Source organism: Linepithema humile, chromosome 1, assembly GCF_040581485.1.
Source record: "Linepithema humile isolate Giens D197 chromosome 1, Lhum_UNIL_v1.0, whole genome shotgun sequence".
Classification (NCBI taxonomy): domain Eukaryota; kingdom Metazoa; phylum Arthropoda; class Insecta; order Hymenoptera; family Formicidae; genus Linepithema; species Linepithema humile.
In genome coordinates this window covers 6,935,784-6,949,726 of record NC_090128.1, presented here as the reverse complement: position 1 = coordinate 6,949,726, position 13,943 = coordinate 6,935,784, and the positions used below count along the sequence as shown (strand labels likewise).

The window sequence follows — 13,943 nt, the reverse complement described above, 5'->3', positions numbered from 1 at the left end:
GAAATTGTGTGCGTGCTACCATTGGTCACTATCAGAGGATACGGTTGAGTAATAGCCTATAAAAAAATTAATCTGTTGGTAGCTCTAGAAGTATACACCAATCACATTGCGATGGTGTTTAGTAAACTCAATTGTAAAACCGTTGTAGAACCGTTATAAAGTACGTAATAAAATTAAAGGACGCGATTGGGCGTTCTTTGATATCTCAATAGCCAAAGAACGCCTAATCGCGTTCACAAAAAAAATTTGCAGAACGCAACTGGGCGTTCTTTGGCTGTTGAGAATATCAAAGAACGTGATTAGGCGTTCTTTGACCCTTGAAAAAATTAGTGGTCGCGATGAGACGATCAGATCTATTATTATTATTAATTACAATTACAATAATATATAGATATAAAGTGCGCGTTCACCTCTAACTCTTCACTTTTAGTTTGTTATTTTCAGGTACACGATATGGTGGCACTTTTGTTGTCCCCCCCCCCTTTTCTAGACTGAGTTATGACTCCCTAGCGAACAGAGAGAAGTAAGGGAGAGAGGAAAAGAGAGTAAGAGACAGAGAGAGAGAGAGAGAGAGAGAGAGAGAGAAATGTAAATGGTTGTCAACAAGCAGCTTTTCAAGTTTCAAGTATTCCGCGATTAAACGAGAGAACTGTATCAAATAATCCGCGTCGAATCATAATCTACGCTTTCTTTCTCTAATGCATGTACGTACCTGGAGAATAAACCGCGTGGCGTGTCGAGAAGTGCCAAAGTGAGCGCAACAGGGTGGAAACTGTCAAAACGAGTTTTTTCCATCCGCTCGTTCAGGAACGCAGACTTTGATGAATGTCTGAGAGTGATTACGATTCCGCAAACGAGTACACAAGCCTGATGGACGGTCACGTCGAGTCTCGCACGGATGACGTGATCCTGGGCAATGAGCATCGCCGTAAGGGTCGGTCTAGGAACACCAGCGAAGAAGTAACTTTTTACACTACTTTATTATTTTTTCTTTCCTGATTTTTTTTTTTTTTTTTCAATTTTACACATTAAATTTCTAACGAGGCAAGTCTTAAAGCACTGCCGCTAAAAGTAGTCCCTCCGACAATTATTACACGCAACACTTCTTGCAGGTGGAAAATGGGGTACCCGAAGTGCATATTGAATCACCAGACACGTCTATAGAACGATCGAACAGACGAGGCACGTCCGGTAGCAATAATCAAAATAGACAGGCACGCCAGGCGGAGGAACTGGAATTGTTATACGGCGCAGGGCATGTGATAAAACTCTTTGTCCCTGTCTCGCTGTGTATGCTGGTTGTAGTTGCTACTATTAGCTCGGTGAACTTCTATACGACTAAGGGAATGTACTTGTAAGTTTCACACCTTTGACGATATACTCTTAGTAGCTACGTTGTTTGAATGAGAATTTATAACAGTAATGATTTTTAGAGTATACACTCCTTTTCACGAGGATACCACTGACACGAGTACCAAAGTTTGGCAAGCATTTGCCAACTCGCTGATTCTCATGAGTGTCATTGTATTTATGACTGTGATACTGATCCTTCTTTATAAGTACAGATTTTACAGAATCATACACGGATGGTTGATGATAAGCTCTTTGCTACTGCTTTCAATGTTTTCCCTTCTATTTTGCGAGTAAGTTTTAAAATACACCAACTAAATCTGTAAAATGTTCTGTCGATGAATACATGAATGTTATATTAAGTAACAAGGGCTAAAACAAAAGGTTTGCACTTGCAGGCAAGTACTGAAAGCTTACAACATTCCGATGGACTTCTTCACAATAGGTATAGGTTTATGGAATTTCGGCGCAGTTGGAATGATTACTATTCATTGGTGGGGGCCGCTGCAACTTCAACAAGCATATTTAATCTTTATTTCTGCTTTAATGGCGCTCGTTTTCATTAAGTATTTACCAGAATGGACGGCATGGGTTGTACTTGGCGTTATAAGCATCTGGGGTAAGACATTTTTGAGATGGATATTTGTGTAAGGGAAATGGAAACAAATTTATAATCTTCTCAATTGGATATAGATTTGATTGCGGTGTTGACGCCCAAAGGCCCGCTACGAATACTCGTGGAAACGGCGCAGGAACGAAATGAATCTATTTTCCCTGCTCTAATATATTCTTCCACCATCTTGTACTCATTCACTGTGACTTACGCTGGATATGTACAAGCGGCTACGATGGCGTCTGGAGACACCGCGGTGTCTCCCACGCGTGATCAAACGGACAATCAAAATAATCGCGAGGAAGAGGGTGGTTTCACCCCTGAATGGGTGGAAACACACGGTACGGATCAAACGTTAAGAAAATTTCCATTGAAGGAAACTAATTGACAAAGTTGAAATAATGTCAGAGTTACGCAAATCAAATTATTATTCGATTTGCCGTTGGTCTAGTCTAGAAAAAAAAAAATAAAAAATAAATTTCACTTAGGTGAACGTAGCGCAAGGCGCGCCCAAGAACTGCGGGAAAACTCGACTACATTGGTAGAGGACGCAAGGCAACAAGAGAATCGCCCGCAAGAACCGCAAAATGCCGAGGACGAGGAACGCCAAATCGCCGAGGAAACGCGTCGAATCGGCTCGGAGGAGCGCGGGGTTAAACTAGGACTTGGCGATTTCATATTCTACAGCGTACTTGTCGGAAAGGCGTCCAGCTACGGAGACTGGAACACTACGTTGGCTTGCTTCGTCGCTATTCTCATCGTACGTATCTTTATCGAAACGAATACTAACACGAAACTTTTTCTCAATAAATCGTTTCTACGTGTTGCAGGGCCTGTGCTTGACGTTGCTGTTGCTGGCCATGATTAAGAAAGCGCTGCCCGCGTTACCGATTTCCATCACATTCGGACTGACGTTTTACTTCGCCACGCGAGTATTCGTCGCGCCGTTCGCGGACAGCTTGGCGAGTGAACAAGTGTTCATTTAAATCTATATTTATAACAAATATTCTTATTATTTAGTATAATTTATTGCAGGAATATCGAAGGAAAAATGCTCATTTACTTACCCGTTCAATATCTGTCCCATCACTTCATTCGGGAATCCGATATTTTCCTTCGAATACACGCGCATTCGTTTACGCGACTTTTTGAATTACAAGAATCAAGAGACGGAGAGTACCTACATTTCGTAATCTTTAGATATTCCTGAGAGAATTGTACATCAAATATATATTACGAAACGCTCAGAAAAAAAAGAAGGAAAAAACGATTTAAATTTGTAATATAGCGAGACAGAATATGGAGAGAATGTTAGAAGATGTAGTTACTTAGTATTTTTCTATGCGAAGCATTTCACCAATATATGCGCCTCGTCCTGAAATCACGGAGATACGTTTTGTCGCGGCGATACATAACAAGAGGCCGGATGCATTATAACAATTTATTGTACTCCATTGTTACATTTACCGAACATAAGTCTCAATTAGATTCGAGTATAAAAAAAGCGGATGACGACGATGGATCGCTCTTCTCGCACGGTGAATCGTATGAAATGTGAGGTAATGTCCGTTCGAATAAGTAATAACTGCCTCAATTGTACACACCTCGATTAATACGCGATACGCACCTCTCAAACGGTGTTGCGTTATGCTATAGAGCGCCAAGTTTACTACTAACTACTTAGCCAGGTTGATTCCTCGGGGTTTCCTCGAGTCCGATTACACACAGCCATGGAATAAATACTTTTTATCGTACTACAGAGAAGCGTGTTTATCGTATTTGTGTGGCGCTTAGTATTTATAGATTTTTAACGTACTGAATAATAGCGAATTTTCGCGAAGCTAATTACTTTTTGTTTTCGTCGCGTCTCTTGATATGTAACTTTGAGAAAGCATTTTATATATTATCCCAAACGAAACTCTTGCCGATAAACAAAAACAAAAAAACGTTTTTGGTAAACTTTAATACTTTTTAATTGCACATAGACCGATCAATTTGACCGATCGTCATTTTTAGCAATACCATAACGCATTTTCGAAATCGATAATTATGTAATCGTGTATAATCGTATGTGATCAAGCTTTGGTTCAATAATATTTCAAATAAATGCTGAAAATTGTGTAACGACTCCAACTTTAACGATGGTCTGTTGATTCCTCGCACACTACACATTTATGCAACATATACTATAATATACTATGTATATATATATATATATATATATATATGTATGTATATATATATATATAGATCCCCGGAACCGGAAGAACTTTAACAGCGATATGATGTAACTCTTACGCTTGTAACACACCGCTATCTTTTACAAGCTGATAATTATGCTAATGGAAAGTGGTTCTTTCAGTCGATTCCGCTACTTCGAGTCGCGCGCGTACAAAACGTTACTTCGGCGCATTAAAATAAATACTCTCCGGCTATAGCATAAGCGAACTACATGCGAAGTTATAATCATCGTGGCTGACGGATCCGTTTTGCCACGTTTTCAATTTACAATAACGCTCGTTTTATTTTTGTGCTAGTTAACGTAACCAGAATTATAATCAACTACATCGACTATACGATTCGACTATATCGAAGGAAGGTACACTTCGTGATTGTGAATTCTATCGGGAGAAAAAGACATTAGGAAAATATCTGTAAAAGAAAAAATAAATCGCTATGACGCGATATGTTTTTCGTCTCTCCAACCGCCTGATTTCCTCTTTCTGTCTCTTTCATAAAGAATATATCACGTTGCTTTTCCCGTTAATGTTCCCATGCAGGCTTGTTCTCGCGTACGAGACAATATTAGTGAGGAACATTCGTCTCTTAAAACCAGTCTTACGATCGCTAAAATTTCTGGAAGCATATAGTTTTGTGATGACTAAAGATTTATGCAGAACAAGCCACCTGATATTTGTAACTCGATTATTAATAAATAGTTTGCAGCGAATTTAAACTCGTCAATCTTACGGAAAGAAAATTACAGTCTTGTCGTTGATATTCAAATTATCGAGTGAAAGGAATGCAGGAATCAAATGACTTTGTACTTCTCCGTAAAAGCAAAACGGATAAAGATGTTAAAACTTAAAATATTAAAATTGAAAAAATAATACAATAATATATATAATATATATAATTTATATAATCGATAACGCACCGCATACGGCGCGGAAAAAATTTGAGAGTCAAGTGATCCTTCTTGCGAGTGTGACTTCCCGTAAAATCGATGGTTTAAGAAATATGATACAAACGTTACGGACTCGCTCTGTATAAATGCCGCTGTCACGATTGTTGCTACATTGATATCTCTTCCGCTCTAGCTGCTGCACATTCTTATAAATAAAAAACGAAATATGAAAAAATATAATGAATTACAAATGTCTGTCACATACTCGTTCGAACTCTCGCTCGTTCTTTCGGCATTCGCAAGGATGAGAATTGCAACGATAGTATCTTAGCTAGTCCCGTATTTGCTGCTCTCAAACATACCGCGTCTGAAGAACGAGCTGAATTCAAGCAGGGATTGTTTATCTATGTTGCTAAGATTGCCGTTGTGTTTATATAGAGGCTCGCAGTGCGGCAGCTCCGAGCAAACTTGAATTAATTGGCGAAGATATTCTTCGAGGCGTTTCCGGCGTTGCCTAGCCACTACTTCATACCTTGGAAAGACTTGGCGGGGAGGAAAGCGTATTGCTGCAACCTGTGTGTGATCAAAGAACCTTCGTAAGATCGAACTTGCATTTCAAATGCGAGCTCGCGATCCGGAAAGTGCTTTTTGTTTTGAAACAATTACACTTTTAAATAATCATTTTCTTTAACTTTTTAGAAAATCGTATTTTAAAAGATTGAATAGAACTGTTTAAAAATACACTTGAACATTGAAATTGAAAGAAAATATCTCCAAAATCTAGACATACTCGAGTGTGCTATATTAATCGTTGTCTAATGTTTCTATTATACAATTTTCATAATTACACGATATAGTGAAGAGATAACGTACCTTGCTACCGTATTTCTGTCGCATCGACACATACAACTCCCGGAATCTCCTGTATCTACGTAGCAGTGTCCAGGTGTCGTCCTGCGCCACGACTCGCACTTCGTACTCGTAGTGGCTGGACGCGCCGGCGCCGCGTATCACATACGACGGTACACTAACAATTATGTTGATCACGCTATCGCAATCACCATCGTTCCCTATCAATGATGGTAGAGATCTCGTGATCGTCAGTGAGTACGGACTGCTCAAGCGATCGCCGCGATTTTGGCTCTGAAAGGAAGCGGATCTGCATTTGAAATCTTCGCGGTAATCACTCGAGACGAAGAGATGGCAAACGAGTAACTTACTGTTAGATAAACGGTCGAGTACCCGCGACTGGAGGATCTCTTGGACGCTAACGATTCCGACAAAGTCTCTTGATCGTTAACATTAGGCCTGTTATTCCTGAAAAGTTGAGATCTGGGTTGCGCTACCGTTAATAGAATGGCGGAACTATTATTCGTAGGTTCTACAACACTACAGTAAGCATTTGGTTCTTTCTGTACATAGTCCTCGGTCTCGCTGACGACGAGCCTATCGTCGCCGTCGTCGACGTCGCCGCACTGGAGTTGCCTGCTGGTCGAGTGGCTTTTCCGCTCGTCCTCCAGCAGCGACACCTCCAGTTCGATCTGCTGCTTCTGCAGATCCTGCAGTATCATTATCTGCCGATTGAGATCCTCCTTCGACGGGGTGCCCGCGTCCAGGCATCTCATCACCATCATCCGCTGGCGCGCGATTCTTTGGTTCAGCCGCCTCATCGCCGGATTCTGCTGTATCGGCGACTCCAGCGAATCTTGAAGCATGCTCTCCGGAATTGTGGACACCGCGGTCGGCTGCTTCCCCTCCTCGTCGCTCGTCCCTTCACCGATATTATTCATTCCTTGGGACGAGATTTTATTATCCTCCGAGTTCTCGCAGGGTCCGTTTCTCGCAGAATTATTCATCCGCAACGTGTCGGCATTCTCGAAGACCAGGCGAGGCTCCGGAGAATCAGCCGCCGCTGTGTGGAACGTCTCGGCAGTGTCGGAGCTCGGTATGCTCTGCGGCAACAGACTCAAGGCCGTGGCGATCTGGAACTTTCTGTTGCTCGCTTCCTGGAAGGACGTCGAGTCGCAGCTGGTGCTCGGTTCGTTGCAGCCATTCGACGAACCCGGCGACGCGGGTAGAACGCGCTTCAAGTCCAGCGACAGACTCTGCTTCCGCCGTTCGATCTCATCAAGCTGATCCTGGCTTCGTCTAGCCAACCACAACTTTTTCTCCGCCCCTTCGCCCGTCATCTAAAAATCATAAGCGTGAGTGAGTGTTTCGCACGTTGATTTATCCCATCGCCTACGTACTTCTGCCTTGAATATCTGCTTCTGCCTCTTCGCGATCTCTATCAGTTCCTCTTCCATCTTGTCCACTTTACTTTGATGTTCGTTCAGAGACTTGACCTTGCTCTGCAACTCGTTTTCTAAGGCAGCTAGTTCTTTCTTCTATTTAGAAAGATTATTCTTTTTTTAGAAAAAAAAAAAGCGATTGAGTAAAATCCCGCAGAGATGTTGACGTGTGTACTTACGTGATGATTGACCAATTCTCTGACACTATCGATGCACTTTTCGTCGTTGAGACTAGACCACGATTCGGGCAGACTACCGTCACTACCGGTGCCGTTATCCGTCTGAAATATACATCTCTGCTTCACTTTCTACAGACTTGCGCGTATCGAATCACATTGAGATAAAATACGTGACTTTTCAATCCATTTTAGAGAGTCTATAATAGAATCCTATTTATAATTTTATCAGAACATTCATAATACATGAGACACCGGTGATATATTTTTGTATATATGTGCCTTATGAGTCTCCAAGTGCTTTCTGATATAAATAATTTATTAAAATTATAAATAGGTTTCTATCTGATTTCTGCGTCGAAAGATCGACCTTTGACATTTGCACACAATCTCTATAATAGAAATATTTTATTCCGTTTCATTTATATTACTGATCGCAACAAAAATAAAGCACTATCAAAAGAAAATGTCACTCTATTCACTATATAATTAATTATGAAGGGAAACTATACGAATATGGTGCGAGTATGCGGCGCCGCATCATTTGCAATATGCGTGCGTGTCACAAAGAAATTCGTGTCTCTCCGCGATGTCGTCCTCACCTTCTCACATCGATGCTGATAAGTTTGCGCACGTTCGTGACTGTTGGCGAGCTCTTGTAGCTGTCGATGCTTGGACTGCAATAATGTGCGCAGATAGGCGACTTCCCTACACATATTTTCTACCTGGTACCACACACATACACATCGATGCGTTAACAAAAGATATAATTAACAAAAAGATAATTCAAAATTAAACGTAATTAATATATGTCTCTAAATGTAGATAAAAAAAAACTAAATCTATGTAGAATAAAGCAATCATAGCTGTTGAAAATAGATGAGAATCAAAGAAATGTATTTCCGTGTAAAAATTTTTATGATGCATAAAAATCTCTTTTAATGCTGGAACAATACTTTTAACGATGATATAAATATCAATGCAAATATAATCACTAATTTTACCTTTGCGCACAGTTTGATGAAGTTGATAACTGTTAAGACAACTTGTATGAAATAAATAGATAACAAAGTGAATAAAATAGCGAATGCAATTTTGACGTTACATTACCTCGAGAAAATGATAAGTTTTCCTCAACCTACTGGCAGTGCACATGCGGACGAATCCCCAGGTGCGACGGCAACGAGTTAACGTGAAATTGGGTTTGTTAATCGGGAGCGTGTTAAATCAATTGAATGCATTCTCTTAAAATTACATGAAAAACAGAGACAGAAAGAGAGAGAAAGATAAAACGGTGAGAGAGTGCGTGCAAAAATATTTCGTGGAGGATCAAACGCCAATTTTCGTACGAAAAATTTATTAATCAACAATATATCAGTATAACAATAATTAGTTTCTCTATAATCTCCATATCTCGCATAACAAACCCATAGACGTATCTCTATACAAACAAGCCCAAGATATGTACATATACTTCATTCTTAACGTCCTCTACTAGGTACTTAAGTATACAACATTCCAGGGAATGCCATCTGTCCGGCAATATCTCTTCAGCACTAGCACTTTTCTTTTCGGCGGCTTACCCACATACATTAAACGTGTAAACACGCAATTTGCTAACATAAATCATTTGTAAGTATTAACATGTTAATTGTAGGCGCAATATATCTCGAGATTTCTGAGGCCGACAGAGGAATCAAGTGATAATCTCATATAGACAATCTTGGATGGAAGAAAATCTTCCCTACGGGATGATTACACACATTGATAGGCCTGGACGAGACATCAACAGACGATACCGTGTATTTTAATCACAAGAATTTTGGTCTGATATTAAAATGTCGTCTTTCACAAGTAGACAGTCGTACTAACGTACTCGCAGATATAGTGTGAATCTTACATGTGAAGCGAGAACGAGACTTGACCGACGGAAAGCTATCACATGTTCAACGGACAAACGTGCGAGTAGATGATGATGTTGCCAGACAAGCAAATAAGGACACCGATAGCGACAAGGACGAGGTAGAATTGGTACTTGATCGAGATTACATTCAAGTCCGGAGACGGAGGCGCGTCCGAGTCACTTACTTGCGTCATTTCGTCCCGTCGCTCTTGCTCCAGGAGATGCCGGCGCGCGCGCAGCTCGCGTTGACGCGACTCCAGCGTCGTAATCGCGTCCGCCCATTCCTTCCACTGCGCGCCCCATTCACGCTCCAGCTCGCGCTGGGCACCCTCCAGCGCTTCCCTCCTCGCGGCCCACCTCTCCTCGCGCTCCTCTTGTTCCCTCTGTGCGGAGAAACATATAGTTATCGCAGAAATCCCGTAAAGAAAGATACTCGGGAAATCATTGAGCACTCTCTCTTTCACAAACCTTGAAATCTTCCTTTTCTTTCAAAAGCGCGGCCTTCTGCTGTTCGAGTTCCTCGGCCGCTCTGAGATCTTCGCTCGAGTTCAACAGATTGTCGCTGGAGCATGAAACGTGCAGATCGGAGACACTCCAGCTCAAGAGCGACAATCTCGACAGATTGACGACCGTCGACTGCAGATTACCGTTGCCTGAGCCGCCCTCCTTCCGGAGTTTCGCCGCCTCGGCTGGATCGTTGTATCGGAACATATTGTTCCTGCCTAAGAGGATAATACAGCCTTGCGATAGTCTTGTCGGCTTGTCTACCTGGGCAGTATTGATCCAGCAGTGGGATGAGAGCGGATGCAACGTCGCTACGCCGCTGTCCAACTCGACCACGCAGTGTTCCGGTTCCACATCGACACCGGTCAACACAATATCCTGTTTGTCATAATACAATAAGCGCTTTTAATACTTCATATTGTTAATAATTAATTAAAATCCGATTTCTAACTTAAATCTTATTTTTGTTGATTTTGATGAAAGCGATGGCAGTTTCAAAAAATTAGCTGTCCACAATTTTTTAAAAGTTCAATTAATAAAATTATCCATAAACTCTTAATCATCTCTTAATCATCTGTATCAATATTTATTTAAGACAATTATATAATTTGTTACCTGAATCACAGGAGCTTCCTCAGTTCCGACTAGCGTTTTTCCTTCCTTCAAGTGATACAACGTGACGCCGGTACTGAGCAGATCGTCGTCGATGCCAACCAGATGCGGCATTTCCGAGTCGAGAACGACACCGACTCCGCTTTTTCGTAGTCCCAGCGCTTTTTGCTCTTGCAGAATTTGTTGCGTCTCCCGCCACTTTTCGGTCCATTCCTCCGTCAGTACTTTCTCTTGTTCTTGCTTCTCTTGGATTTGAGCCAATAACACTTGTGGCGGCCTTTCTACGCTCTATAAACAACAAATAAATGTACTTTTTCTTTAAACAGTAATAGGAGAGCTTGAGAACAACGTGGCGGAACTTGTCGAATACTTGCCATATTCTTATCAATAAGAGATTTCAACTTTTCTATCTCCGCTCGGAGCTCCCTGATAAGCTTCACGTTCGCGTCTTCGTTGATGGTCGGTTTATTGATAATATTTTTCGCGCGATTCGCATATCTGAGAGTGCTAAGAGTATCGTTGTAATTGCATTCCGCCGGACTGATAGTCGCTATCATGATAGTCTTGGAATTGCCGCCGAGGGAATCCTTCAGCAGCCATGTGAGCACGCTGTCCCGATAAGGGATAAACGCATTCCGCTTCGAGGCGGTCGAGATATCGCCGCCGCTGACGGAACTGAGTTCCGAGAGTGTGGATATCACAGTGCCTAAAGTCACCAAGGACTTGTTAATGTGCGCGCCTTCCTTCAGTCGCTGACCCGTCGCTCCAGTCGCGTTCGCACGTTCACTAAAGAAAGAAAGAGAGAGAACACCGATTTTAAGAACAATCGCATATCCGTCGCGGTGTTTTTATCTTGCTTTGTTTCGTTCTATTTCTTTCAGTTTTGCACGGACAGACAGACTCGAAAATAAACTCGGCTCGCGGATTGTGGTTTTTTTTTTCTTTTGCGGGACTACCTTCCGGCCAAGTCGACAAGGTGCACCTTGGAAACAGTCTCCGACGGCATGTTGCCTTCCGAGAGGCCGGCCTGTACGAAGGTTATCGTAAATATCGCGTGACTCCTGCTACTCACGTCGTTCATCTTTGTGCTGGCTGTAGTCCTGTGCGTATTACCTCTCACCATGCATTCCTGGAACAAAAGCAATCTCTTGTTAGCTCAATTTGCGACACAAAATATGTATATATATATATTATACATGCGCGACATTTATTTTACTAATTGAATAAGTTAATAATTACAATTACGATTTTCTATTGTTGCAATTTCGAGTCTGACGAGTCATCTCGATGCAATTTCTCGGCTCACCTGAATGTCCGAATAATCGTAGACGAGATGACATGATAGATCTTGGACGTAGGGCCCTCCCGTGGGATGTTCTCGTACCCTTAGCGAATGGGATTGGCTTTGGTCCAGTCTGAGCAGATCTCTTACTCTCTCGTTATAGATTTCTAGGAAAGATACTTCCGTTCTGTATGACGCCCCGCTCTCCTTTCCCGCTGCCATTCTAGCGAAGAGCGTCTTGCAGATTCGCGGTATCAATCCCTGAGACTCCTGTGACGCGAGCACATGCAATACATTATTAAATAAAAGAATGCGGAAAAAGTTTGATTGTAATCTGCAAAATAGATTTTTTTCTTCAATTTTGTAATTATTATTACAAAATTTATGACTCGACTAAATTTGAGAAAAAGCAATAACTTGTAATGCAGTGATCATTCTTGATACAATGTCAGAGTAAAATTCGATCTGTAATTTTTTCTAACAGACTAGTCAAAAAATCCTTTTAACAAATTGAGCAATTGCATTACCGGCGTGCCCATCATTGTAAAGGTCTTTCCGGATCCTGTCTGGCCGTAGGCAAAAACGCAGGCATTGTAGCCCTCAAAGGCACTTTCTATTACGTCCGTACCAAGACCGTAGAAAACCTAAATAAAGAGCAAAAATAACAGAAGAATTAGCGCCCTCTTTTTCTTTGAATGGACGAGCGATGTTTCGCTTCAACGATACGCGGAAACCAATTTTACCAGCATCGCTGTCGCCCAACGCTCAACCTTACCATAAAACGTGCCCGCGTGCAAACGCGTCACCCATTGGCGTAATGATCACGCACGAGCGTTTTACATAATGGCATTTAATTAAGTTGCGGCGCACACTAGTTTTACGTAATGATACAAACACGATATGAAAAGATTGTTACTGTGATCGCATATTGTACTTTAAACAGTAACAGAATTATTCGGTTTATACTCTACGCTGCTTCGACAGCTTCTTTTTATTCCTTAGGAAAAGAATCGTAACGTTCGCTGGAAATGTTTAAAGCTCCTGCTGCATCATTACGCGCAGTCGTTCAAATTGCACCGTCAGCAAGAACAATCTTACGACAATGGTGTTCGACACGCGATCTCGCAGCGTTTTATTTCCAATCGTGATTCACTATCGGCGCAACTGAACTAACTACAACGGGCTGTGCGAGTGCAAGATGATCGGATTAAACTTACCATGTGCAAAAAAAGGTTATCGTGAATATTTTTTCAACGCGTCTCAAGGTCGACTAATCTATGTTCAACTTCGGAAAATTTCGAGCAAATAATTTTTTTCAATTTGCTTCCCTTTGAGATAAGAAAAAATGGACACAAACCTCTTCCTGGGACGCATAATTGTCGTCGTTCGGGTCGAAGGACCAGTAGGAATGATCGAACGTGAAGTCTTTGTATTTTCCACGGTCGATATCTCTGCAGCTATCCGGTGTCTGTAAACAATAAAGTGACAACCGTTATTCGAGACAGCGTTGTTTCATTATCACTACACGCTAGTATTAAAGTTCAGTCATTATTAATCAAATTAAAGTCGAATGAATAGCAGCGGCTATTCTACCACAGATGAATGGCGATCGTGATTTAATACAAATAAATCGAACTATGTAAATTACATTAAATTATACTCACAATTGAATTGTATAAAATATTCCGAAACTCGTGGATGTAATTTTAACGACCCATTCTTTCTAATTTCGAAATCGATTTTTTTCTCAGCGAAAATGTCGAGGCATTGATATTATCGAGTAGTAAGCGATTGAAAAAGAACTCATAAATTAATTTTTAACGGGACAAATAAATTATATTCTCTAATTAATTTCTAGAAAATTTTATTTTTATCAAGTTTCAATTAAAATCTTACAATTGATTGATATATGTAAAGAATATTGAAAATTCAAAAGATGCAAAACTGTATATTTTGTGTTTAAATTCACTGTTTTTTAGCTACTCTCTTGAAAATGTCTTTCTTTATTTCCATAAAGCTATCGTCCTTTAAATCGTCTAACTTGCGATTATTTGCAAGATATGGTGAAACAGTGATCACGATGTG

General features: G+C 41.1%; 2 protein-coding genes across 5 annotated transcripts in view; one reads left to right on the top strand and one right to left on the bottom strand.

The window, feature by feature from the left end:
* Window positions 1-294: 294 nt before the first annotated feature.
* Psn (presenilin) lies at window positions 295-4,102 on the top strand. Its single transcript, XM_012379948.2, has 7 exons — window positions 295-960; window positions 1,113-1,354; window positions 1,434-1,643; window positions 1,749-1,969; window positions 2,044-2,304; window positions 2,452-2,723; window positions 2,794-4,102. Exons 1-7 carry the CDS (start codon window positions 826-828, stop codon window positions 2,947-2,949), a joined length of 1,497 nt encoding a protein of 498 aa, XP_012235371.1. The 5' UTR covers window positions 295-825; the 3' UTR covers window positions 2,950-4,102.
* The window catches only part of Klp98A (kinesin-like protein 98A), a 25,139-nt gene continuing 14,586 nt past the window's right edge, over window positions 3,391-13,943 (bottom strand). For 2 of the 4 annotated variants that reach the window (XM_067361133.1, XM_067361132.1), the window contains exons 3-16: window positions 13,216-13,326; window positions 12,386-12,502; window positions 11,883-12,128; window positions 11,533-11,705; window positions 10,951-11,362; window positions 10,580-10,864; window positions 9,929-10,342; window positions 9,646-9,843; window positions 8,070-8,282; window positions 7,561-7,662; window positions 7,340-7,477; window positions 6,311-7,279; window positions 5,964-6,233; window positions 3,391-5,663 (exon numbers count right to left, since the gene is read on the bottom strand). In XM_067361133.1, coding sequence (XP_067217234.1) covers window positions 5,418-5,663; window positions 5,964-6,233; window positions 6,311-7,279; window positions 7,340-7,477; window positions 7,561-7,662; window positions 8,070-8,282; window positions 9,646-9,843; window positions 9,929-10,342; window positions 10,580-10,864; window positions 10,951-11,362; window positions 11,533-11,705; window positions 11,883-12,128; window positions 12,386-12,502; window positions 13,216-13,326 — 3,894 coding nt within the window. In that variant the 3' untranslated portion in view covers window positions 3,391-5,417. The remainder of the gene's footprint in view (window positions 5,664-5,963; window positions 6,234-6,310; window positions 7,280-7,339; window positions 7,478-7,560; window positions 7,663-8,069; window positions 8,283-9,645; window positions 9,844-9,928; window positions 10,343-10,579; window positions 10,865-10,950; window positions 11,363-11,532; window positions 11,706-11,882; window positions 12,129-12,385; window positions 12,503-13,215; window positions 13,327-13,943) is intronic. The other 2 variants (XM_067361134.1, XM_067361135.1) reach the window with 2 other exon arrangements.